We start from the raw sequence: 27,623 nt of genomic DNA, 5'->3' as shown, positions 1-27,623 counted from the left end.
TTTTCCCTCCATATTTCCAGTGTTATTTCGACTCGTCCAAAGGAATTCACGCATTCAATTCACTCACTAATCGTATACGAAATTATTTAAGTAAATTATTTACGTCGAGTGTTGTCAGTAACTGTTAGACGTTTATTCAAAGAAAGCGAGATCTCATCGGATTGGAAACGATTATACGCGACACTCGCCCGCGACCGGAAGTACGTGCCTACCGCGCGAACGTTTCGGCGAACGGCGGCGCGATGGCGCGACCGGCGGCGGAGTTGAACGAGCCCGCACGAGACTGGCCGAAGCGCGCCTCAGTCGCAGTCGCCATTTTGTCGGGTAGTCATCAGACTCGCCGTGTGTCGTTCGCACTCACGTCGGGCGCGTTTTCGTCCGATTTATTTCCGTTTCGGGCGAGAGTAAAAAAAAAAGAAAAAAAATAAAATAAAATAAAAAGACCCGCGTGCCGCAGAATTTTTCCGGACACCCGTACACAGGCACTCCGCACCGTCGAACGCCGTTCAATTCCCCCCCTCCTCCCCCCGCAAATGGCTTGTCTGAACACCCTCAAGCAGGAAATCAAAACGCTCGAATCCGTCTTCCCTAAGAGCCATGAGAGGTTTCAGATAATGTCTGCGAGCGTCGACGAGCTCAGCTGCAGATTCGTCGGTAAAAATGGGAAGAAGTACGAAATACACGCCAATATCACAGTAAGTGTAACTCATATACGTGTCTCTGTGTGTGTACGTGTGCGTGCGCTTTCGACGATCATTAGGCTCTTCGTTGCGTGAGTGCGTGCGTTCATTTCGTCCGAGTAGACACACGCTTGATGCGTCTGCTCCGGACGGATCTGGACAAAGGAAGGACCCTCGTCAGGGTATGATACTCCTCGGGGATGCGAGTGAACTTGGAGAGATTCGCGGATGAAGATGGGGCGCTTTTTATTATTTTCCTCTTTCCTTCTTTCTCACGTGATTGCTTGGATCATTTCGACGCTGCTGCGATCGATTTTCTTTTCTAAACATTGTACTTCTTTAGGGTCTCTGAGAACTCGCGGATGAAGGTTGACGTTGGTGGGTAACAGGACGCCTTCTTCGCGGAAAGAAACAGTAGCTATCGTTTTTTCGGTCTTATCAAAATTGTTTTGACACGACGTCAGGCGAAGGAGAAAGAGAGAGAAAGAAAGAAAGAGAAAGGATGACGAAGGGTGAAAGAGAGGGAGAGGACAGACAAAGGAGATTCATTTTCAAATCTCGCGTCGTATATACGATGTTTCGCATTTCATCGATCCCGCATATGTCGAATGCAATTTAATCACGAGGCAGGGAATAGCAACGAGAGTTTGATTTTTTCTTGCTACGCAAGAGCGACTTGTACGTGTGTGTGTGTGTGTGTATGTATATGTATGTGTGCGCGATGTCAGCACGACGAATATTGCAATCGAGCGCAATCCTTTTGTAATTTTGTATATTGTCCTTCCTTATGATTACTCGTGCAGATATTTCAGCATCTTTCGTGCATCATTTACTCATTATACGGTAGAGGTCGGTGTGTGGAAATTTCTTTGTGTGTATGTGTATTTTAAATGGCCGTATGCGTGCGCACTTGCGTGAATATGTGTGTAAAACAGTATATTATATTTTTTTTATTTTTATACAATTTAATTTTTAATGTACTTAATATATTTAACGTACATTTAATATATATTTAATGTATTCTGAAGTCTATATAATATATTATCAATTCTGTTTAATATATTATATATAGATATTATTAATATATTGAGCTGTACTAATTATCAACAATGTTTATGCAGGAAACTTATCCTTCGACACCACCAGTCTGGTTTGCTGAATCCGAGGAGACTAGTGTTACAAACGCTGTACAAATTTTAAGTAATACAACGGGCCGCGACAACCATGTAATCAATCAAGTTGGAATTCTCTTAAAAGAATTATGCAGATTACATTCGTTACCAGAACCGCCAGATGTCGAAAGACTCAGAACTGCTTTGGATCCCTTACGTTTAGGAGGGCCAAACGAAGCTGTGGCGCAAAGGATGGACGCCGAAGATATAGATGATATCGACGAGGACGAAGAAAGTGAGACTGAAGAAGACTTACATTTGGATATGGATGAAGGAGATGCTAACGCTAAGAGTAAGGTAAAGAAAGATAAGCTTGTGACACTGGTCTAATACAAAATTATTACTGTTGTTACGATCTTAATCTCTTATTTAATGGTACAGAGCGAAGAAATGGATTTGGAACATCTTGCAACATTGGAAAGGTTGAGACAGAATCAAAGACAAGACTATTTAAAAGGATCTGTTTGTGGGAGTGTGCAAGCTACTGACAGACTCATGAAGGAACTACGTGATATATATCGAAGTGACAGCTTTAAGAAAGGTATAATTTTTTAAGATTTTGGGAGAATTTTATGTAAATACACACATAATTAAACAAAGTTTTATAAGTGTTATGCCTATTGAACATATGTATTTATATAAACATTTTTCCACTTTTTTCCAGGAATGTATAGCATAGAACTAGTAAATGACAGTTTATATGAATGGAATATCAGGTTGATGTGTGTAGATCCTGATTCGCCACTTCATAGCGATCTCATTCTTTTGAAAGAGAAAGAAGGCAAAGACAGTATTCTTCTCAACATGCTTTTTAAGGTATTTTTTTATAAAGCTTATGACAATAAGCTTAAACTTGTATATGTTAGAGAGTATATAATTTTTGGAGCAACTTTAAATCTTTCAACTATGTTAAATATATTATAATTTTTTTTTCACAGGAAACCTACCCATTTGAACCTCCATTTGTAAGAGTTGTACATCCTATCATTTCTGGTGGATACGTTCTTGTGGGAGGTGCTATTTGTATGGAACTTCTCACAAAACAGGGATGGAGTTCGGCATATACGGTTGAAGCTGTTATAATGCAGATTTCAGCAACATTAGTCAAGGGAAAAGCACGTATACAGTTCCAAGGATCAGGTGGTGCTGGAAAAGTGTGTAGTGGACAAGGCCAATATAGTTTGGCACGTGCCCAACAGTCATTCAAATCTCTTGTACAAATACATGAAAAAAATGGTAAGAATTTACTAATTTTTCTTGCTACATTTGATTTTCATATATTGCATATGGAGTAATTGTTTTCTGTTCTGTGAAAGGTTGGTTCACACCCCCGAAAGAGGATGGCTAATGAACAGCGATTACAAAGTACCGAAAATATGACACATGCTTACAACTGAGACTTTAATTCGGTGTGTGCCCAACAAGTAATTGTTATGATAATGATTTGATACACAAACACAACAGTAACTAGGTAACTTAAGATACTGAATTAATCTATCGTATAATTCCTTTGATGGCTAAAAAAGCTGCCGTATACACTTTGGTTGCGTATCCATATATTTTCGGTCACTAGCTGTTAGGTCGCGAATTGTATCAATGAATATAAGGTATCATTTTATTTGAAATTGTGATTCTTATATTTCGAGAGAATCCCAATTATATTATACTATATAGTAATTACTATATAGTAAACTTAGTTACTCCTTGAAGATACATATGTTGTACGTGCGAAACAGGATAAATTTTTTGAAAATTGTGTTGGCGCAATCGTGCTTCCTGTCTTTTTAACGGGAGGAGATTATGTGTGATTAGCATTTTAAATTAATGTAATACTGGAGATTTTTATGTGTTTCTTTTAGCGTTTTATCATTTTGTAAACATCGTTCTCTTTATTTCTTATGAAACAATGATTATTTCCTGTGCAATTAGATTGATATAACTATAGATATACTTTTTTCTTTTTTTTTCTTTTTTTTATTTTGTTAATGTACGCCGTAAGCAAGTAAAAATAATGGTAGTAAAAATGCATCTCCAAGGAAAACGGATACTGTTTCTTTTTCTCATCTTTGAGATTTTTTATCAAATATTCCATAAATTATATCTAAATTATATCTAAATTATGCAAACACACAACCAAAGCATTTCTCGGCAAACTATTTGGAAATAAAATGACTAAATGTATAGAGTATAAGTGTAGCTTTTCATTAGGAGGCTCTAGAGAGTACAATCACAGAAATGACAAAAGTTTCTGTAAACTTTAAACTTTGCAATTAAATGTGTTTCGTACAACTAATTTTATCCACATTAATCAAGTCAGATTTTTGACACGAGAAATGATATTTTTTTACATTCGGCAAATATAGCATATTTTGTAGCATTAATAGCTTAGGTAAAATGTAGAATCTTATATATTATATACAGCACAGTATAATTAATATAAATATTTATCTTTTGCATAGAAAGTAAGAATGAGGCAGATATCTAATATATAGATGCTAATAGAAATACATTTTTTTTTATTAAATAGTAAATATTGCAAGATTTTGCGTTAGTGTTTTCTTTCTACAATATTATCGCGGAATGTGACTTATAACTTTTTATAACATATAAATATATACACACACACATATATATATATATATATATATATCCCTTCATTGTAATATGTGAATATAAGAGTTTAAAAGTTGTATAGATGTATATAATAATATAAGTACTCTTTAGGGTCTTTTTATCAGAAGACATAAATGCAATAGAAGCTTAAAGGTTTTGATTGTGTGTTTCATCTAAATCCCGTAAATTTCATTTTTTATTATCTTTTGTATTCAATGCAACTCAATTCGCATGAATATATAAAAACAATGATACATTGTATTTACATATATATATTTTATATATATATATATATATATATATATATATATATATATATATGCAAGCTACAATTTTTTAATAAGAGATGTACGAACTACATATTATTTGCAAGAGGATTAATTCTTATGTACAAATTTGTTTTTGAAAATTTGTCGGTTTTGTACAAACATTAGTATCTAGTAACAGTCGTAATAGAAAACCTTGGACAATTTTATGCATTATGGTAATAATCAATTATCATTTGCCTAATGCAGTAAATAGTCAAAGGTATTACATATTCATTTCTAAAGCAAATTTGTCCATTAGAATTAATAGGAGTAATGTGAATGTTTGTAACTTTCGTGAATTTAATTTTTGCTATAAATTATTACGTGAAAAATGATCGAATGTCCGTTTTCATAAAAATCGTATTAAATTTGTTATTGTTAAATGCATTTTTGCATACGGCATCGAAGTGAAGTCACTAAAATTGTGAAAAATTACAATCATTAATTGGTAATTGCCTTCTAATATTCTTTAGATTTGTATTATAATTTTTGAGCATACAATTTGTTTCGTACATACATACATACAAAATGTCCTGGATTCATATACATGCATATATATACGTACATACATACATACACATATGTACATACACATGCATTCTGTTCCTCTTCATGCTTCATCTTCCTACGTAATTTCAAATACGTAATCTCTCTGCACAACCATCATATTTTCATAATTGTGAGCAATTATGCTATATTTCCAGTAAGAATAAAAAAAATCTATAACTTTTGTTGTAAATATCGATCGTAACGAGTACACTATTATATTTCAGGGATTTTTATTTCGAATATCACATACTTTGATAATAATGATAATAATTTGTTAGAGTTATGTGTCTCTTTAGTAATTTACCGCGTTTGTTTACTTTCATTAGGATGAATGGGACATATGAGAATGCCTATTAATCGTATGGAGATGGAGCAGTACATATGTTATTGGCAATAACGCATGTACAATGTAATCAGTACACATGATTATTGATATAACAGAATCGTGTAGCGTGGTAAAGAGGGGGATTCACTAGTTTGCGTTTGTGGTTCAATTTAAATTTCATTTGTGAGCAGATCATATGAGAGCGCGCGCACAGTATCGTCATTATAAATAATAGATTAATTCTTAAGTATAAGGTGCGATCCATCGAACTCGCTGTCAACACGGGCAAACCACTATTTGTACAGCCGTGCCCATTTTGACACACCGAGTTACTGATTGATTGTTCGACGTCGTTAAACGTTATGTTTCTTTGCCAAAACTCTCTTTATCGTCGTTAAGTTTCTTTCCTTTCTCTCTTTTTTTCTTCGTCTAATGTAACGTCGTGTATAATCGCGGGGAGCAATGTGACAATGTATATTTTTGCTACAAATATCGTTAAGATCCTCTCTTCGTTTATGTCTAATAACATTCGACTTTCGCTGACATTCGTAAAACAATTTCAGAAATTTCAGAGCCTCGACGTAAGATCGATGCTACATGCGATTAGTTTAAATTAATTAATTACATTTACGATAAACGAGATACTATATACATATACGATTTAACGGGTGAGAGGTGCGTAATAAGATAAGAAGTAAAAATAATTCTGCGCAACGTGTCTCGGGATTCGTTCCAGACTGAACATTCTGATGAAAAAAGAAAAAAAGAAAATATGCGCCTAAAAAAGAAAAAAAGAAGAAAAAACCACAAGTGGAAGTTTGAATTTTAGCCGGATATCACACACTGAATGAAATGCATTTCTCAAATTTTTAGATTATGCGCAGTGATATAGTTGATAAATTTTCGTTAATATTCGAAGTGATCTTTCTATTTAAAGACTGATAAAAGTAGAACTTGAACGTTCTTTTTCTTCCACGTTATATTTATAAAATGTGTCTTTCACGCGCGGGACTTCGATTCGTAAGAGCATAAGAATAAAAGGCACTCGAGCAATTTGTCCGCATTGTATGGGATTGAATGGAACTTTATATATACATATATATATATTTGTGAATGTGGAACATATATGAAATTGATTCTTAAGATTTTCGTATCAAGGCATTAGTGCCAATTGGGAAGATTGATATATGTATATATATATAATTTATATATAATTATATACATTACTTACATAATTTATATAATTTACATAAAAATATATATTATAATATATTATAAAATATTAAAATATATATATTATATATATATATATATTATATATATATATATCTGATTTTCCGAAATGTATTTGTGGCAAAAATAATCGTCTCTAAAGTCTCTTCCAACTGATTTGTTCTACTTTCCACATTGTTATTAATGTGGATATATATTTGTTTATTATGCATTAAGTAAATATCAATGATCGATTGATGTAATTGACGAATTGTTTCTTTTTGTTTAAAGGGAGAGCACCCGGTTCACGCGGAACATAAATAAGGTGACCGAAGCCTGATATATAAAGTATGATACAAGCATGATATGGAAATCATTAACATCCACGTGTACCTGGTTCCGCATTCTAATCAAGATAGCACGAGAAGTAATAATCTACGTTTCGCCTGAACCGTGGTATTTTTTGATCGTATCCATTTGATACTCGGGATATAAACTGACTTTGTGTATCATGTTAAGTATATGGTATAACTTAACTCTCATATTGTAACATTTTCTGACGAGGGTATAGACTTTCGGATCGAAGCAGCGTGTGTCGTGCACGTCGAGAGAGAAATTGAAATTCTTCACATTTTTTTGTTAGGTTCTATCGTAGCTTTTACGAAATGCGCTTTTTTTCTTTTCTCTCTCGTACATATGGCGTTCTTATTGTACCTTCTCGACGTGGACGATGTTCGTCCAGTCTAAACCCATAAGTTAACTTATGTCTCTACTCTGTCCGCGTACCTATTTGCGTAATTAACTCATCGGTCAATCGAGAAAGATCGATTAATTTTTGTTAATCGGTCGGGTCGTCTCATTGTCAATATCTCTATAATCTTAAGATTACTCTACGTATCTTAAATCTGCTCCACTTGTATATCGTACCATTATGATTTGAGTGAAAATTTCTCTATAATTCTAATATATCATTATATTTTTTCTTTTTCTTTCTTTTCTTTATCTCTCTTTCTCTTTCTTTTTCTCTTTCTTTCCTTTATCTTTTTTCTTTCTCACACACACAATTTCATGTTAAGTTACGTTAATTATTGTTTAGGAAAACGCTACGAAAAATGCAGAAAATAAAAGATTTTAATAAAAAAAAATGATCTGAGGATTGTACAAATGCGTCCCTTGTTTCTTATTTATAAGCATAATGAAGAATGCTTTTACATATTATTGCGTCTCCCATAACTCCCAATATGATGAAATCACACCTGCACGTATTGTAATTATAAAAAAATATGTGCAATCTAATATGGCTAATTAAATGTGCGATTCGTTTCTTCTTTTTTTCTTTTGATTATTGCGAATTTTGTATTATTTATTATAAGGATTACAGATAATTATATTGTGTATAAAGTCACTAATACAATTTTTTATTCTAAATCGCATGTGAATTAATAAATTATTGATTAATATTGCGCATTATATAATTAATTTTTAATAATTTTTTACTTATTGTATAATAATTTATTACATCACGTACTATTTAGCATGAGAAATCGAAAATGTGTGCCATCTAATGACTAATTAAATGTGCGAATTGTTTTTCTTCTTTTTTTCTTTTAATTATTGCGAATTTTGAATTGTTTATTATGAAGATTATAGAAAATTAGTGTATATAACACGATTTTTATTCCAAATCACATGCGAACTATTAAGAAATTACCGAACGATAATAATATTGTACACAATGTGTTGAATTTTTAATAATTTCTTATTTATTATATAATAATTTAATTGTTATATCGCGTACGATGTAGCATGAAAAATCAAATTGCGCGCCATTAGACTTAAAGTGACGAAATCCACAAGAGAAGAATCGATCGATCGATCGATCGATCAATGAATCGAGCGCTCGAACTCGCGACTATATTCAACATGCAGCGAGACTCACGGCACGAAAGTATAGTATCATCGAGGCCTTCGCGGGATGCGGATTGTTGGAGCAGGACAAATCCTTTCGCCGCGTAAATCATGTACGTATGAAGCTTTAAAGTAAAAAATGTAATGCATGTATAAATCATTGTATAACGCACATTATACGAAACGTCAATGTCAAACGTGAATGTAAAATGTCGGCAGATGGTTAATATGTATATTGTTTCATATCTGACGCCCCTGCATATATAGGAATATTTATATTATTATGCTAACGTGACATTGATGTCGCGTGTAATGTGTATTCATGTTAATCGCAGTGATGATGGACAATTTGAAACAAGTAATATACCGCATGTGTAAGCGAAAGAATTAATTATGTATAACAATGTATTTGCCATGTATGATCGTTTCGCTGCCGTGCCGTCATAGTGACGCGATAGCTCGAGCATCAGTACGAAGTTGCCGCGCATACATATAAAGAACAAAGTCGTACCAATCGGTCACGTTAGGTGTCGCTGCGCGTATTTCGTGGATGTTAATTCCCGCGTTTTTTTCTCGCAGATTCTTCTCGCGAGATCCTACTTCCTGACGAGCATTGCTGAATGCAACGTGTCTTCGTTCATGGAGAGTCGCAGAAGTATCGACACAATCGGATTGAGCGGGCACATTATTTGGACATGGCGGTGTACAACAATTAGTGAGTCTAATTATTTGTTATATATTACGAGCGAAATTTCGCTTGCGATGGTTTAAGACCGTTCGAAATATTTATTGAATTTTGTGAGAGACGATTGTCGTCTCTTTCTCTGATATGCAAGGTAAGAAAGCTTTTCATATAAATGAATCCTATATTTTTCCAATGATCTCGATTTCAATGTCGATATGAGCGAATAATTTTTTTCGCTCATAAAATTTTGTACCGATTTTGCGCTTTATCTGCGCACGCAGGTGCATGCAATTGCATCTTATCTGGAATTTTCGTTATCGTGAAAATACAAATTTATTTCTGGTTTTACCTCTGCGAGAGGTGAGAGGTAAATAAAATTACAAACATTTTCCTGTAGAGGAAAGAAAGAGAAGCGAAAATAATATTTAATTCTGACTATTGAGTTTTTGCGAGATTCGCACAACGTTCTGTTTACGAGAATCATGAAACATGCTGATTGAATTTTACTTATTTTCTGGCTTTGAGCTGGTACGACTTTATGTAGCAATTTACTTGTATTAACAACATATTAAAAAAGATTGCTTTTTTTGTTGTTTTTTTATTAATTATCATCAAAAACCAATAAGTTCTTTCAGATAAATACTCGTATAAAGTAACTTGATTAAAATCATTTTTAACACAAGATTAATCTGCTTGAAGTCAAAAAGCAATAAATTATATTCAGAGCATAAAGCTTTTTAGAACATTTCTCTTTTATATAAAAGTATATAAAAGTATTAAAATATTTTGAAGCATATAAATAAATATTAGTACGGTTTTATTTAGCATTTTTTTATATTGTAATATTAACAACGTATTAAAAAGATAATTTTTTGGTCATATTTTTATTTATTAATTGTTTTATTGAAAACAATATTTTTTCAGATTAATACTTGTATAAAATGGTTAACACAAGATTAATCTGATAAAGTAAAAAAATTATATTCAGAATATATAAAGCTTTTTAGAACGTTATTCTTTTATATAAAAGTATATATAAATATATTGAAATTATATATATGTATTTTTAATATATTTATATATTTTATATAAAAGATAAATTTTCTAAAAAGCTTTATGTTCCGAATATAATAACCGATCTCTTTTTTAGCTTTAATTGGTCTAATTTTATGATTTTATGTTAACAAAGATTTTGTGCAAAAGTTTGTACAAGTATTAATTTAAAAGAACGTATTGGTTTTTAAAAGATAATTAATAAAAATGACGAAAAAACTAATTTTTTAAATGCATTATGAATATTACAAGAAAATAAAGTCGTACTAGTTCAAAGTCAGAAAATAATTAATATATAATTTAAATGTAACATATTCTGCATGAAACATTTTTATATTCATATAACGTTTCGATATATGAATATCAATTCTGATACACCAAGTTAATTTTCAAGTTCAAATTTTCCACGTGTGCATTGCATATGTATATATTGTATATTATATAATACACGAACGCTGAAAATTTAGACTTGAAAATTGATTGCGCGTATCAGAATTGATATTCACATCAAATTGATATACGCATATATACATATATTTCATAGAGAATAATATGTTATATTTAAATTAAATAACGAATTCATCTGCCGAGAAAAATATCCTATATGCACTCGTGATTGCACAAAGAGTATTTCAGAAATGCGACGCGATGTGCATTTGGTTCACGCGATTAGTTTCGATAGAATTCATTGATATTGCTTTCTATTGCCCGCATTGTTTATGACATTATATTGTTACGCACGCGCGTGCATTGAAAGATTCACATACGTTTAAGTAATTTGATCAAGCTAATTTCCTCTGCTCTAATTCTCTCTGAAACGGAGAACGAACATTTTCGGTTATCGCGGTAATCGTGGCTGCCACGGTCGTTCGGATTAATTTGCCACGAATCGCTTTATGTGGAATTAATTAGCTCGACGATCTACAAAAGGAAATCTCAAAAGTTTTCAATATTGAAATATCCCTGAGTGAGTGTAAGAACGTCAAGTTAAGATTTCATCCAAGTAAAGTTCGTTTATAATTAGTTGGATCGGAGATTACATTAGATTGAATTAGATTAATTGGCGAAAGAACTTGTCATTGAAATTTACATCTCGAAACCATTCTTTCCTTTTTTAATCGTTTATAGCTAAAATACTATACAGGGTGTTCCAGAATTGGCGGAAAAGTTTTTAATGGTAGATTTCTGAGGTATCATTCGGAGACGATTTTTCCTCAGCAAAAATGTCGAGACACCAATAATTTTCGAATTATAAGCAGTTGAAAATAAAGCTTCTTTGAAAACTAAGTCTTATGAAAATAAAATATTACTATACAAGACTACATTTTTCAGTTAATTTTAGATAGATTTTGCTTTAATAGAATTTTACAATATAAGGCTTAGTTATAAAGATACATAATAAAAAAAAATTTGAACATGGTAAAAATGATGTCCTCCCTCAACATTTTCACTAAGAAAAAATCGTCTCCAAATGATATCAGGAATCTGCCATTAAAAACTTTTTCGCCAGTTCTGGGATACTATGTATAATTAAACATTGATAAAAGATTTATTTGTTTGAGAGAACAATTTTATTTTTGATGAAAAGATGTGAATTAAACGCGTTTTTATTGCCAAATATGATTACCTAAAAAATTAAAAGTAATTAAAAAATTAATTGAAAAAATTAAAATGTTTATTGCAAATTTAGTTCATCTCTTGTAAATTCTTTTGCAAATTTGTAAATTATATCATTCGTAAATTCTATATAGAATAGATAAACGGATACGAGTGTGATTCCGAAGAAATGCGAGCCTATTCAGAGAAACTATCAGGAGACAGCGCCTCGTATTCGACCGGCCGTAAACAATTTTGCGAATGCATGCGAGAGATGCATTTAAACGCGGATAATACGGTGAATCACGAGCAGAGGGTAATAGAGCGGCGCTTGTAACTCGAATATTAACAGGGCCTTTGGCGCGATTCAATTTATTGGTGGGTGGGTGGGCGGGTGCATTACCTAAAATAGGATAGTCCAATGCTGACTCGTTGATCCCCGATCGTTCTACTGATTCTCGTTCTCAACGGCACCTTCCGTTTCACGGAGCCGCGTTTGCGACACCGGACATCGGCCGCGGGTGCGCAAACAAGTCCGTATATATATGTGTACGTCGGGACTCTCACACGTACGTGATACGCGCGTTCGTATGTGTCGGTGAATCTACACCTTCGCCACGAGCTAGGCCAAGTATCAACAGGTGCTGTCAGTCGTTGTTTCGCTTAATCGGTTTCTATTCTACTCGAGACTTCTAAGCTCCGTTTGGCAATTCGTGACACTCCCCTGGGAGGATCTTATGAGCAAACCTCGCAATTCTGATTTTAATGAAACTTTATATATTATATATATAGAGGGAATAAATAGATAATTTAGACATTTTTAGTTGAGGCTTTAAAAGGGGTGAAATCACTCTTCATATGTAGAATGGCTTTTTACTTGGATATATTTCGAAAAATATTTTATACAAAAGTTTTATATATAGTAAAAACAGCTACATTAATGATGATTAAAAAATAATTCTTTTAATCTTTAGAGAAAATTATTTTAAAAACTTTTATTAATATGATTAAATAGAGATATTCTTACTGTGAAACTTTTGTGTAAAACATTTTTGATATCACGCATATTTTTTGAGATGTATCAAGAAAAATCGTTTCATATATAAGAAGTGTTTTTTTGGACCACAATTAAAAAATTCTAAATTCATTTATTTACATATATTGTGTAAAATTGCATCAAAATCAGAATTATCAGGTTTATGAGGTTCCCTTGTTAGACTTTTTACGTCAATTTATGTAGAATCCGATCATGCAGCTTGTTAAAACTACAAATAACGCGATAACAAGAAGTAATTTTAGAGAATTTGTAGACGAATTCGAGTGCAATAATATATAATTGTCACACCGGTGTAATTTAACGTTCGAGAGCGATATTTTGCAATTTATATATATTTCAGGAATATTATATTTTAGATGAAAAACATTTTTTTTAAAAGTTTATATTTAAAAAATTTTTATATCTTGCTTTTTTTCCCTTCGAAATGAAAACTTCAACGATTCTGCTTGTAATATAGAGAGATCGTGAGTTCTGCTTTTTAGTTTTTTTTTCCTAAAGCGTCAATTCGGTCCATTTTTTTCTGCGCCCCAACCAATTTTATACCACTTGATTCACATGTAATTGAAGACATGTCTCTCCACGAAGTGAAACAGTAATAAAACGCGTCGTAAGCGCGGTCGGCAACGAGATAAGTTTGGCATTCATTCCGTTTGCCAACGCCAAGCTCATTCTGAGATTGAATCCCGCAAAACTGACTGCGTCACAGTGTTATAATTAATTTATAATACCTCTAATTGCGCGGGGCCATGTCGGATGTGGCTGTCCGGACATTTAATTTGCTTGCTAATTAAACAGGCTGCGTCCTGTTGGTTCGCGATGGTCTCCACGCCACCCCAGGTTTATTCTTTCGAAATGCAATCGCTCGATTTTCCGCTCGTATCTCGCATTGTAATAAGAATAAATACGCGCGCACGTTATTTAACAACGAGATGCGTGCAAAAATATATGAAGAGGTAATTAGGAAGGAAAAGAGAAAAAAAGCCCTCCGAGATATATTACCGCGTTATATCGTTATATTATATTATCGCAAATATCGTCGGGGAGTTTCTCATTTAGTTCTCCGTGAGAGGAGAGTCCTCTCATGAATATTTCTCATTTCCACGCGGCAAAAGGGATGGCGGAAAAGGGCGAAGAGGGTGGATTTGCCGAGAGTGAGAAAGAGAGAGAGAGAGAGAGCGTTTCTCTATCTTACATCGCGCTGCAGATATGCCATGCTATGCTATTGCAGCTTGCCGCTGTCACGTTTTCTCACACCTGCAGTCCATTACATCTTCCCGATGATTCGTGAGGCATTCGTAGTTCCGATTCGTGCTTTTCACCACTACGTGTCCAGCATAGTTTCGCGCGCGAGGAGAGAGAAAGAACGTAATATGTTGGTAAAATTGCAGTCGCTTGAGCGTTATGTCGGGCATGAAAATGGCACGCACCCTCCCAACCCCCTTTCTGACCGAAATGACGGAAATACAGAAAGCTATTACACGCGAGATATAATAATAATAATAATAATAATGTATGATATACTTACGACGTATTATCTATATATTAACGTGTAATATGCGCGCATCCCTATATCGTTTTGCCGGACCGATTGCCACTAGTGCCAAAGTATAATCATTTCATATGACGCGTAATCATTTTACGAGCGCTATTAGCACATTACGCAATTATTACGGAAGTCCGAGCCGGGCCGCCCAACACGTGCAACGCCGGGATGATTATCGACAGACAGGTAACGATATGTTGATGGTCTCATTGCCGACAGCAGTGGCTGATGATATAGTAATGTACAGAGAGGGGTGGAAGAGACGGGGATTATCGCACGGTTTATGTATTTCAGAGAGACAATTGGCATGTAAAACAGCACGCTGCCCCCGCTCTGTTATAATTGTATTGTACTTTCAAAATCAAGTTGAACTTCATCGCGAGTATACTCGACATTGTTCCGACATTGTGCACCAAGTTGTATACGCTCGCGGCCTATTCCATTAACATTTGCATCGATTTATTGTCTCGCCAAGCATTCTGAATTAATGCAGATATTAAACTCCTTCGGTCACGTGCACCTTTATGCGAAGGGTCTAATAACAAGAGAAACTTCGCAAACCTGAAAATTTAGATTTTGAGTATACTTTACAACCATGTAGAGGGAATAAACAGATAAATTTAGAAATTGGTTGCGACCGAAAGGACCATCTAATAAATATAGAGCAATTGTTTATTTTTTTTTTTATATATCTCGAATAGTATTTGTGATATCAAAAAATGTTTGATATAAAAATGTTACCTCTGTTTAACTATATTAATACAATTTTGACAAAATAACTTTTCAAAGATTTTTAAAAGAATTTTTTAAAATTATTTTTTACAAATATTATTAATGTGATTAAATAGAAACATTTTTCATCATAAAACTTTAGTATAAAATATTTTTTGATATCTCGAATACTATTCGAGAATCGTTTCTGGGATTTAAAATTAAAAATGGAATTAAAAATGTCTAATTCTTTCTATTTATCTTCATGTGTGTATGCGTAAAGTTTCACGCAAAATCAGAATTCTCGGATTTGCGAGATTCCCTCTAAGTTTAATCTTTTTGATATTATTTATCGGTTCTACTCTTCATATTTTTCGTGAATATATTTTTTTATCGGATTTACTTTTTATTAGATATTTTATTGCGATCGGTCTATTATTAGAAATACGTCAAAATATATACGTAATTATGTATGATATAAGTATAAAAAGAATATTACATTGTAAATATTGTACTTTAGACTGAAAAGGAACAAGATACAGAAACAGGGAAAAACGAATCACAGTACGTGAAAATTCATATCGAATAAGAAAAGATCTCTAACACGTTCGCAGCTCGTTCGGTCGGAGAATCGATAGTAAATCGGTGAAGCGTGACGTGTCGTGGAAAAATGATGAAGTATTTAATATAAAGTTAATGTAGCTCACGAGGACGGAAGACTTGATCGATGCTGGTCATCAATCAGCTCTATATCTTGGGCAAATGTGCAGTCATTGATCCCACACTGTGTTTCACAACTTTTTGAGGTGCAACATGCAAATATAAAAAAACAAACTGCTGCTTTAGAATTATATCAATATACAATCGTATAAAATTATCAATAAAACTTGTGCGAAAAAATACAAGAAAAGTTTTATGCCACGATTGTCACGAATAAACGTAAATCCGGTGAAATTTTATCACTTTCTGTCGCTGTAAAATTGTAGTCGCTTTTAAAATAAAACGAATCGTTTAAAAGACACGCGGAAAGAGAGAGACAGGATTCTGAAAATATCGGAAGGATTCTGTAATGGTGTTGCCGTATAATTTTGGTTTGGCCGAATTTTGTATCCCGATACGTTCATTTGTTCGCCGATGCTTGGAATCTGCCATCGATGTGGCTGAATGAAGGATACCTGACATCGCCGTTATTGCATAATTATGCAAATTACAAAATCCCCCACCGCTCGACAATCGTATACGGATGTATTTCGATTGGCGCAAAAGTATTCGATATATATTTGAATATCGGGAAAAATATATATGAAACGGGTTAAATCAAATTTATTCTCTTCTCCCTCTGTGCTGCAACATTACCTGTCATATCCCGAGTCTGTGGCATGCCGCGCCAGTTTTGCAAGGGCTCGAATCAAAATGCGTCATATTCATACAGCGATAGGCTATCGAGTGTCAGAACATTTGGTCGGCATTTAATTTCGGCTTCAAAGCCCTTGCTTGATCCCGTTGCTCTTTTCGGTTTTTTTACAAATGGCCAAACCTTGTTCTAAATATTTTACATATGAGCAATTCAAAATTTGACAATGGCGATCTCGATTTTTAATCGATTTTCACAAAATCAATATCATCTCTCTCTCTCTCTCTCTCTCTCTCTCTTTTTGTCTCTTTTTGTATTAATTAATAAGAGGAAAAACAGAAACTTTTACGAGCAAAAAAAATTGGATTCGCGGTGCGACGACAAATATTTTCTCTCGTCGCAATTTGACATTTCCTATCGGCATTTTTCTGTTATTATAAATTAAAAAATAAATAATTAACTAAAAACTTAATCGATTTATATTATGCATTTTCTTCGCGTTCAACCGATAGAGAAAAATTAATCGCGCGCCGATCCGTTGTGTGAAATGATCGCGAAAACCGCGTGCACATCCGCACAGAAATGCATACGTACCTTCGCGCGTCTGTATCCATGTGTATATATATATATGTGTGTGTGTGTGTGTCGTAGAAGCGTTCGTTCGTGTTTTTTACGGAGTCGTGAAAGGCCTCTCGCGCGTGGAGAACGAGTAGAAAACTCGTCGGTATATGGGTTGGTGTCGGTGCCGCAAAATCGGGGCGAAAGAGAGGGTAGTCCCGCTCTCGGGGGTTGCAAGGGGGTGGATGCGTCGGCGTGTTGCGCCGTAGCTTTTGCCGCGGCGCCTGGCAGTCCATTGGCGAAGCCCTAACGAGCAGCGGGCGAGATCGGAGCATTCCCACGGAAGGATTCATAAGAACTCGAGCGAGCGAAAGTGTGAACGTGTGGACTTTTTTTTCCCTCTTTCTCGCGCGCGCGCCTCGATCCGTTCTTTTTTTCTTTTCCTCGCTCTCTTTCTTTTTTTTTTTTCGATACATCGCCCGCTCCAGTTCCCCGGCGACGAGCCATCCCGGTGTGCTTTCGATATATTTTCGCGTCGCGTCGTGATATAAATAAAGCGTAGCAGCCGAAGTACGTAAACACAGGGGGATTCTTGAGAGACAGCGCTTGTGAAAAAGTGATTCGCGTGATTTCTGTATGTCATTTGGACGGAAAATTTGAAAAAAAAAAAGAAAAAAAAGCGTGTTCTCTCTCCTCTTTTTGACGTACGAGCATCGTGAAATTTTAGTGCTTCTGGACCACGAAATCGTCGTCTGTCGACGACATGTGATACGTATACGAGAGAAAGGAAGATAAATCGCGCGTGATTTGCACGCCCGATTTCGAAACTAATCCCTTTTCGTATTATCGATCGTCGTGATTTCGCGGAGTGATCGTGTAAAAATTGGATAGCTCAGTTGGATGTCGCTCTTCCGTTTCTCTCTTCTCCCTTCATTACGTAAACGTAAGAATTATTATATTAAAAAAAATAATAATAATAATAGGCAAGTATTAAAAATAAATTCGAAAGAATTATCTTTTCAAAAGACAATCTTAAACTTCGTAATTTCGATGAATTTGTTACTTGGTGCTCGCGCACTCTCAACTTTTAATGCCCAATGAATTTTATATTCTTTACGTAAAGCCCGATGGCGCGTCATCGATGCGGAAAATCGCTAGATTAAAATGCGCGAAATAATTAACGATGTCTCGCGTAAATATTTGCTCGCGAGAAATAAAACTGCGGTATAAAAGACGATCGAAAGCGTCGCGCGTTTGAAATTTCTGCGATGACGGATGCACCACGTACGTACGTGAGTCCTCTTTTCGGCGTGTCACATAATCTTACCGCACGATTAACCCGCGTCACGTTGTTAGTCGCGGATTAAAAACTGTATACCGGTCATCGCAAAAGTAGGACACGTCCGGTCCCGCCCTACGTGGCATTATCTGGTTTGGTCGAGGAGCCAAGAGAGGAGATGGATAGAAAAAAAAGAAATAAAGAAAAAAAATTCGAAAAAAATGCACATGAAATTACGCGGAGAGAGATCATATGTGAGCTCCGTGACATGACTCGCACCATGTCGATTGTGCAATGGGATTGACATTACGAATGCAGAAATTTTCTGCGCCAGACGGCGATAGATTTTTTTATGACTTTCATCGAGAACCTTGTTTTTTTTTTTTTTTTTTTTTTTTTTTTTGGGACGAGCAAAAATGCCAAAGAGCCCGAATTTATGGGGTTGTTATTTAGATCCCGCGTGCAATTATTATTATTGATAACGAAATTATTTATATATCGGAAATTGGAATTTAAATAAATAAATTAACGGGCGAGTGTACCGGTATTTTTTTATGTTTTTTACAATGTTTTCACTGCTATTTGATTTGCTTATATTGATTTAATTGTAAGCCAAATTCGATTACAGTTAGTTTGCAAAACGTTGATGTTGCAAACATCAGCTTTCGGTATATTTAACGTGTTCCGCCTCGAACGTGAACGAAGGCTTCTATTCGCGCAATTGGATAGATAGATGGAGAAATTTCCTTCCTCTCTATTTATATTTTCCACTTTGATCGTTACTTTTTTGTAAATATTCGAAACGCGTTTACATACAATCGTATATACAGTCTTTCTCCTCTCTAAGTTCCAAGAATATTTGCACGTAAAAAAAAAAAAAATGAAACACGAGACGTATGAATGCAATATTCTGTCTCTATTTTATACAATATTTTTGTAGATAAGAATAATATATTTGTTCGAAAAATTCCAAGGAATTTTCGCAAATGCCTGATCCGTTCGCGAAATTGTAAATCGATGATGCGTCGGGAATTGTTTCGACAGATCGGACCGTGGTTTCGCCCGATTATTCTCGGTTATGGATGACGATATCCTTGATGTATCCCGTGATGTCTGATACAGGATACGCCTCCTGGATATCCACTTGAAGCGATTTCACGTAATGCCGCGGGACAGATTCTATTTCACAGCGATGACAGCGGACGAATCATAAGTGACGATGACGGAGGAAGTAAATAATTGTACGATTTAGCCGGTTAAGCGATGATGAAGAGGGTGGGAGAAGAGCAGTCGCGTTAATAGTCTCTAAATCGAGGAGTCTTCTCTCCGTAGCGGAAGGAAAATAAGTGTCAATACAAGGGAGAAGGTTGTGATAATTTTTTTTCGACCGAGTCGGAGAGTTTTACAGTGAAATCGCATGAAGACGAACGAATGAACGAGTGATAAAACGGCAGAAAAAGAGAGAGAAAGAGAGAGAAATCGAGGGGTGAAAATTAAAGAGGTGGAAAATCGGAGAAGAAATTTCTAGTCCCGCTAGAGAGAGAGAGAAAGAGAACGGAAAGGGAGACGAGTAAGTATATCGATAACGCATTGATCGATATATAATTATCTGCGCGCACTCTTTATTAGCACGTTTGCGTTTCCCTCGTCCGCGCGTAATCGATAACACCGTGATTTACATATTTTCCGATAACGCCGCATACTTCAGCGCATGGCGCGTTAGAGCTCCGTAATCGCATGTAATTATCCTGCATGCGTGTAACAAGCTCGGGGGATCGCTACCTGATTCACAATTTCAATGCTTTTAATTTGCTCTTCCTGCTGCTCCCCTCCTCCGATTTAAGGCACAGCATTTCGACACGTTAATTTCACCGGCGAACGAGCGTGCAATTACTCGTCAGTACATATCATCTGATGAGAACCGCGCGTACGTTTCGCGTTAATTAAATCCATAGGCGTGAATATTTTATTACGCTGCTTATACTGCGCCTGCCTTATTCGAATACACTGTTGCATATGTAATTATATGCCGTGTTTAAAAAAAAAATATTCTATTAATATTTTAGTTTTTTCTACTTTATTTAGAATATAAATTTTGTTCAATTATTATAAGAATTAAATAATAAAATTTGGTGTATATTGTACGAACATTTATTTCTAAAAAGTAGAACTCAATATAGTAACGTTTATTCGTATTATTGTAGTTTGTATTATTATAGCAGTCTCTCTTTCAATCTATTGTTACATATGTAATTACATATTGTTCAAAAAATTTTTCCAATATTCTATAGTTATTTTATTTCGTTCAGAATAAATTGTATGTGCGAATATCTATTTCGTGAAAATTATATAACTATAATTCAATAGTGACATTTATTCGCATCATTAATAGTTTTGCTTTCAATCTACTGTTACATATACAATTATAGATTGTTAAAAAATTTTATTAACATTCTAATTATTTTATTTCGTTCAGAATAAATAGTATTAAATTATGCGCAAAAATTGGATGGCAAAAACTCTTTGTGCAAGAACATTTATTTCATAAAAATCACGATTCAAGAATGACATTTCATTACTAGTCTTGTCTTTAAATACATTGTTACATATGTAATTATAGCTTGTTAAAAAAATTCTATTAATATGCTAAAATTATTTTATTTCGTTCAGGATATAAATTATGCATAAAAATTGAATGACGAAAATTGTGCGAACACCTGTTTCGTAAAAATTACAACTCGATACTGATATTTATTCGTATCATTAATAGTCTAATTTTCAACCTATTGTTACATATATAATTATTAATTGTTAAAAAAATTTTATTAACATTCTAGTTATTTTATTTCAATTGAAATTAATTGTATTATATTATTGCACAAAAATACACTATACTCTAATAATGACATATATTATAATTGCAGGTTGTTAAAGAAAATTCTATTAATATGCTAAAATTATTTTATTTCGTTCAGGATATAAATTATGCATAAAAATTGAATGACGAAAATTGTGCGAACACCTATTTCGTAAAAATTACAACTCGATATACTGACATTTATTCGAATTATCACTAACAATGGAATATTCGTCGTCAATTGAGATATAAAATCTGTAATCGCGATTCCGCAATATGGCATCCGGGAGGAGGAAGAATAAGTTCGCGCTTTAGCATACTCGTAGTTTTATCGCTCATCTTCCGATTTTCATTACATCTCTCTTACTCGTGAAAATATTTTAAGTGCGGGAAACGTAAGACGCGCGCGCGGATATCCCGTATTATATCCCCGTGATTTGCATTTTCACGTTTTGCCCACCCACATTAGAGAGGGGAGAACACTTTTCTATCTGCATTAATAAACGAGATTTGTGAGAGCCATTCGTTTCGGCGAGAACCGAGCGTGTAATAACCGGTTGCGAGCACACTCTATATCGCGAATTCGGATTGAATTTATTCATTGCGTGTAACCGCTCGCGCAATTGTTTCTTTATGCACTTTGACGGGGAGGGAGAAGGCGGGGGATGGAATCGCATCGGTGGATAATCGGCTGACACGGCATATTGTTAAATTAAATGATAAATTTTAAGCGATCAATTATTCAGCGGCTTTCCGCGAACATTAACGCTACCGTGACTGCATTTTCGGGTGATTAGATGAGAATTATATCGTACACACACACATGCACACATATATAGCTTATTTGCGACGAGATGAGGTGTCAGATAAATGCCTGTATTATAATATGGTCGTTACCTATGTACGTGATGCGCGGGCTTGCACAGGATGCCGCGCTATGCACATCCCACGTAAGGGTGAAAACGGGTCAAGAGGATCCCTCTACCGTCATAAGAAAGTTAATACCGCATATGTCGCAGCTTGCTGAGAGTGTCGGCAAGAAGGGGCCACTTTTAAATGATAAATTACTTCTAATGGCGTCAGTTTGCTGGCTGGCGCGAACTTTGATGAGTTTTTATCCGCCATGCGGCGTCGTCTACACCCCTTCTCAGGTGAAACGAAGGGGTGGAAAAGGAAGGGTCTCGCGCGTCTTACGCGCGCCCTTAATCCTGACAGGTTTAATCTTTGTCACGCTCAATTTTTTTGCGACGCATCCAATCTTTGTTAATACCGATATATATATATATATATGCCTCTTGTATATTAGGGGTTGCTCAGTACGAGGAGAGAAATTCATTTAATACGTGCGCTAACAATTCCGCTGCTATGATACATTTCAGTTAATGTTACGTTTCCAGCAAAACGTCTACCAGATGTGACTTTAATTTAAAGGTCTCTTACTGATATTAACGGCTCTCTCCCTCTTTCAACAATGAATTGTCGTTTGTGTTTCCCCTACACAAATGAATTCGCTTCGTCGCACGACTGTATGATTCCTTTAACCCGATTTACATCCAGGTTTAATTGGAAAAGTCGAAGAGACGCGTTTCTCTATCATTTTAAATAAGTTTTAATCGCGATGACATTCTCTCACGCACAGAAAAAATTGTATTCTTATCTCAAGTATATGCTTATATCTATAATCTCTATCATTAAAATAAGCGCCAAAAGGATCCTTTTCGTTTAAGTGGAAAATTCTCTAAAAAGATATTTTTATTAGATATTTTTAACATGCAAGTATATATAATAGGATATATATATATATATATTAATGGGATGGGATGTTTTTTTATCAGTGTATTATTATTTTTAATATTAATTAAAACTAATAAATTTATTATAAAAAATAATTTAAATAATTTAATTCTATTAATTTATTATTAATTTATTATATTCATTTATTGCGGAACTAAAGTTGCAATAAGAAAATTAAGAATATATTTTTAGAGGACATTCCATAAAGCATTACGTAAAGAGAGAAATATCCTTATTTATTAAGGATATCTATTAAGAGGATTTATAAAATATGCATTTCAAGAAAGTAATTTTTTCGATGCGGAGTTATTTGCGATATTTGATTCTATAATCAATCTCCTATTTCTGGTAACGGAATAAGAAATTATTCCTTGTAGTAAGCTTTGCATTTTACATTCTGCAATATTGCACGTTCGCGTTAAACGCGTGAATACGTATCGTTGATATTTTGCTAAACATGATATACATGTCACGATATCGTATAGCTTGCGGCGATATCCGCACTTTAACGTTCCGGAGGATTATAGTAATTGTATTGCGACGTTATCGGCAAAAGTGTGCGTCTACGACAGGAAATTATAATTCTAGAAAGGACAAATATCAATAAAATTAATTGAACGTTTGATTTAATTAACTAGATACGCTCGATTAATTACGGCTGACGTGAAGTAAAGTTATCATGGATTGTAAAAAAAGATTTACGATATTATAATAACGAAATAATTGCAGTGAGATATTAATGTATGACCGAGGAAATATAAATTATTTCTTTTTAGCACGCTATCTATATTCCGGCGTAGAGAAATAAATAGCAAGTAGAACGCGATTAGAATAATTGCATCGCGACGTTATCGGTAAAAGTGTCTACGACAGGAAATTACAATTCTCGAAATATCAACAAAATTAATCGACTATTTGATTTAATTACCTCGATACGCTCGATTAATTACGGCTGACGTGAAGGAATAATTCTTATGGATGTAAAAAATGATTTACGATGAAATAATGCCGAAATAATTGCAGTGGGATAATAATGTATGATGTAGGAAATATAAATTATTTCTTTTTAGCACGCCATATATATATGGTATAATGTACGATGTAGAAGTATACATTATTTCTTTTATATACATATATATATGTATATACAGGGTGTCCGGTAACTAACGGACCAATGATTAAGGGCGGATTCTCTGGCCAATTTGGAGACGATTTTTCCTTAGCAAAAATATTGAGAAGTCAATAATTTTCGAGTTATAAGCGATTGAAAAAAATGGGTTTTTTGAAAACTAAACGTTTTGGAGTTAAAAGTCTAACATAATTACATTCTTCAGTTAATTTCAGGTAGAATTTACTATAATAAAATTTTAATTTGAGGCTTAGTTATAAAGATACATAATGACAAATATTGGAAACTTGTAAAAAATGATGAACTTTTTCGACATTTTCGCTGAGGAAAAATTGTTCCCAAATTGACCAAAGAATCCATTCGTTAGTTACCGGACACCCTGTTTATATAAGAAATAATTCATACATCTTCATCATACATTAATCACTACAATTATTTCGTTATTATTTGATATATATAAAAATTCCGGCATAATCTTCTTGTATTCCGCGAGACAGAGAGAAATAAATAGCAAGTAGAGCGCGCGAGAAATAAGTGACATTAAGACAACTAATTAAATATTTTATAGCGTAGCAGTAACAACTTTACCAGTAAATCTTGCGGGGAGAGAAATCTCATGGCTTGCGAGGAAGGGCTTGCGTTACAAGGCTGTGTAATATAAATTGTAAAGTGCGCGGAGAGAGAGAGAGAGAGAGAGAGAGAAAGAGCTATCTCTCTCGAGCTGCGCTTGGCGCCAGAAGGTTACAGTTACGAAACACTCGAGAGGGATCTTCATCCTATGTCTGGATCTCTTCTCTAGTATCTGTTATTATCGTCGATTTAATCGTACAATTTTGATTTTCCCAGAATTCTCTCTCTCTCACTTTTCTCCTTATTTTCCATTTGCTTTGTCTCTCCTCATTTTAACTACCTCAAACACTCGGGAAATATGCACGGATGCTCTCAAACGTGGGATTTAATATTCAGGTTTGTCGGAATTATACAGTCGAACAATACGCGACTTTTTTCCGATATATATTTATAGAGCTCGCAGCGGATATTCCCGCAAAAAATCCTACCTCTCGCGCTAAGAGAGGCTTATTACCCTCAGTGTACCGTCGATTTATTCGCCGGGAAGAAATATGTACATGATCTTCGTCTCTTCTCCCGCGTGGCCGTAACACGAGGGGAGGGTGGCGAGGGAGAGGTTAGGGGCCGAAGCTTGGATGTAAGCCGCATTGCCGACGACAGCTTGATCGCTCCTTAAATTACTTTCCACGCCCGCGAGCATTGCTCGTGGCGGCGAAACGTTTATACTTGTCTCTCTTCCCTCTCACTCCCACCATCCCCTAAAGCATCCCCTAGAAGACGCAATCCGCGCATTCGTTTAACTCGCTTGGCGTGTTTACTGCATTGCGAGTAATATTATATTTTGCTGTATAACGCTGTAACTGCGACGGATGTTTAATGGAGTGGCACAATAGAGGGGGCTGTGTACGCGCGCCTATGCGTCTGATTTTCACGATTCGTCCTGCAGAGGGCGGGAGCGTCTTCGTCTCTTCATCATCCTGCTGCTTTTCCGCCCCCGTTGTTGCTCTCTCCACCCCCTTGTACTTCATACATCCCATATTCTACATTGCACAAGCGTTAAGCGAATTCTCGTCCCCTCTCTGTCTCCCGTATTGCAGCAACGTCTCATCCCTCGATACGCTCGTAAGTTGCCGCGAAATGTCGTCTTGGGGGCGAAAGTTCGCAGTCGCCGTAATTGAGCCGCCATATCGCGCGCAGTTATCGACCACGAGATCCAGGATTGCCACGTTATACCTTTGAGAGTGATTTCCTCTTTCTCTCTCTCTCTCTCACTCTCTCGTGGATATGCGATATGTATATATTCCTCGTGTGTAGCCTACTTATGTTCCAGCAAATCGCGCGGCTCATCGTGATACAGAGGTATAGGAAATGATACTGCAACAAGGCGGGATAATGGGACGCGACACACAAGCGACGCATATCGTCGTATTTTCCATAGCGTGATGGATGGTGTACGGGGTTGTCAGTAACACAATTTGGAAGAAATTCGATTTTACGCTCTCGCGTCTCCGTGAAAGGTCGATCCACTTTTTTTTCTCTCATCATTTTCTCGCGATTATTTTCGCTTCCTTGCTCTCGTCACGACTGTTACCTTTTTGCTTTTCACAGCAATTTATCAATATTGCCGCGATATTGTTTCGATGTTTGAATGCGGAATCGATTGCATCCCGTCATCGAGAAAAATGTATTCTCATCTTAAGTCACTTATCTTTATAATTCCACTAAAGTAGGCGCCAAAAGGATCCTCTTAATTTAAGAGAGAGGAAAATTCTCTAAACTGATGTTTTTATTAGATATTTAAAATATACAATATATATTTAATAGGGTAATGTATTATTTGAAATTATTAATCCTGATATAACCAGTGGCACCAACTTGGAAAAATACATATCAGGGGTGCAAAAGACAAGCATTTCAAATAACCTTTTTTTTTAATAACCTTTGATAAGCCTTAAGAAATTGATCAATTACAATCAAGTATGAGAAGAATAGTCGACTGTGATTAGTCAATTTCTTAAAGCTTAGGGCTTAAATCACCTATTGGACTGGTTTTACATTATCGAGAGAAGGGGTATGGAAATATGTAGAAAGTCAAAATGATGTCAATATGACGTCAAGTGATTGTGCGTTTAAAATTGCAACATGATGAGTACTCAAGCTTAAATGAGCGTTTTTCATCAAACATTATTTTCCCTCGTTGAAAAAAGAAGGACATTTATTATTTACTCATTATTACATAGATATTTGAACATATATTAATATTAATTTGATAAACTTATAAATTTATTATAAATTTAAATAATTTCAATTATTTTGTTTTATTAATTTATTGCATTTATTTATTGCGGAATTAAAATTGCCAAAAAAAGATTAAGAATATACTTTTAGGAAGATATTCCAGAAAGCATCACAATAAAGAAGGAAATTCCAACGCAAAATCCCGAAGTGGTTGTACACTCTTATTCTCTCGCGATTATTTCTACTTCCTTTCCTCTCGTCACGACTGTTACTTGCTTTTGACAGCAATTTAAAAATATTGCCGCGATATTGTTTCGATATTTGAATTCGGAATCGATCGCATCCCATCGCTTGGGATAATGTAGTTCCAACAGAAAATCCTGTCATCAGTCTTGAAGTAGTACACTCGCAAAGTTAATCAGCTATATCCTC

The 27,623-nt window shown here is 34.9% G+C and overlaps 2 protein-coding genes across 9 annotated transcripts in view; both read left to right on the top strand.

Moving 5' to 3' along the window:
• The first annotated feature begins 304 nt into the window (after positions 1-304).
• On the top strand, positions 305-7,842 carry LOC114942606 (ubiquitin-conjugating enzyme E2 Q1). Of its 5 annotated transcripts, none has more exons than XR_003821834.2 (7): positions 305-695; positions 1,802-2,149; positions 2,234-2,393; positions 2,517-2,668; positions 2,791-3,088; positions 3,169-3,261; positions 7,151-7,842. XR_003821834.2 is itself a non-coding variant. In XM_029318010.2 (6 exons), the coding sequence occupies exons 1-6, from the start codon at positions 534-536 to the stop codon at positions 3,198-3,200; spliced, it is 1,152 nt and encodes a 383-aa protein (XP_029173843.1). In that variant the 5' UTR covers positions 305-533; the 3' UTR covers positions 3,201-7,842. The 5 variants fall into 5 exon arrangements, 3 of the variants coding, with proteins under 3 accessions (XP_029173843.1, XP_085346438.1, XP_085346439.1); XR_003821833.2 differs by having other exon boundaries at positions 3,169-3,323; XM_029318010.2 differs by having other exon boundaries at positions 3,169-7,842.
• A 66-nt stretch (positions 7,843-7,908) lies between these two features.
• Positions 7,909-27,623, top strand: part of LOC114942634 (zwei Ig domain protein zig-8) — a 157,563-nt gene continuing 137,848 nt past the window's right edge. Inside the window, exons 1-2 of one of the 4 annotated variants that reach the window (XM_085490314.1) lie at positions 7,909-8,880; positions 9,347-9,482. The gene's annotated coding sequence lies outside the window, so the exon portion shown is untranslated. Of the gene's footprint in view, positions 8,881-9,346; positions 9,483-17,586; positions 18,268-19,647; positions 20,174-27,623 lie in introns of those variants that run through there. The other 3 variants (XM_085490315.1, XM_085490316.1, XM_085490317.1) reach the window with 3 other exon arrangements.

The sequence above is a fragment of the Nylanderia fulva genome, unplaced genomic scaffold (genome assembly GCF_048542155.1).
Source record: "Nylanderia fulva isolate GAGA-0341 unplaced genomic scaffold, ASM4854215v1 Scaffold12, whole genome shotgun sequence".
NCBI lineage: Eukaryota > Metazoa > Arthropoda > Insecta > Hymenoptera > Formicidae > Nylanderia > Nylanderia fulva.
Note: the sequence above shows the minus strand (reverse complement) of the source record. Positions and strands in the feature narration are given on the sequence as shown.

Excerpts from the sequence above, each read along its gene's own strand:
- LOC114942606 (XM_029318010.2), top strand. The coding sequence starts at position 534 with ATGGCTTGTCTGAACACCCTCAAGCAGGAAATCAAAACGCTCGAATCC. Across the intron at positions 696-1,801 it reads AAATACACGCCAATATCACA|GAAACTTATCCTTCGACACC; the intron begins GTAAGTGTAACT and ends ATGTTTATGCAG. Across the intron at positions 2,394-2,516 it reads AAGTGACAGCTTTAAGAAAG|GAATGTATAGCATAGAACTA; the intron begins GTATAATTTTTT and ends ACTTTTTTCCAG.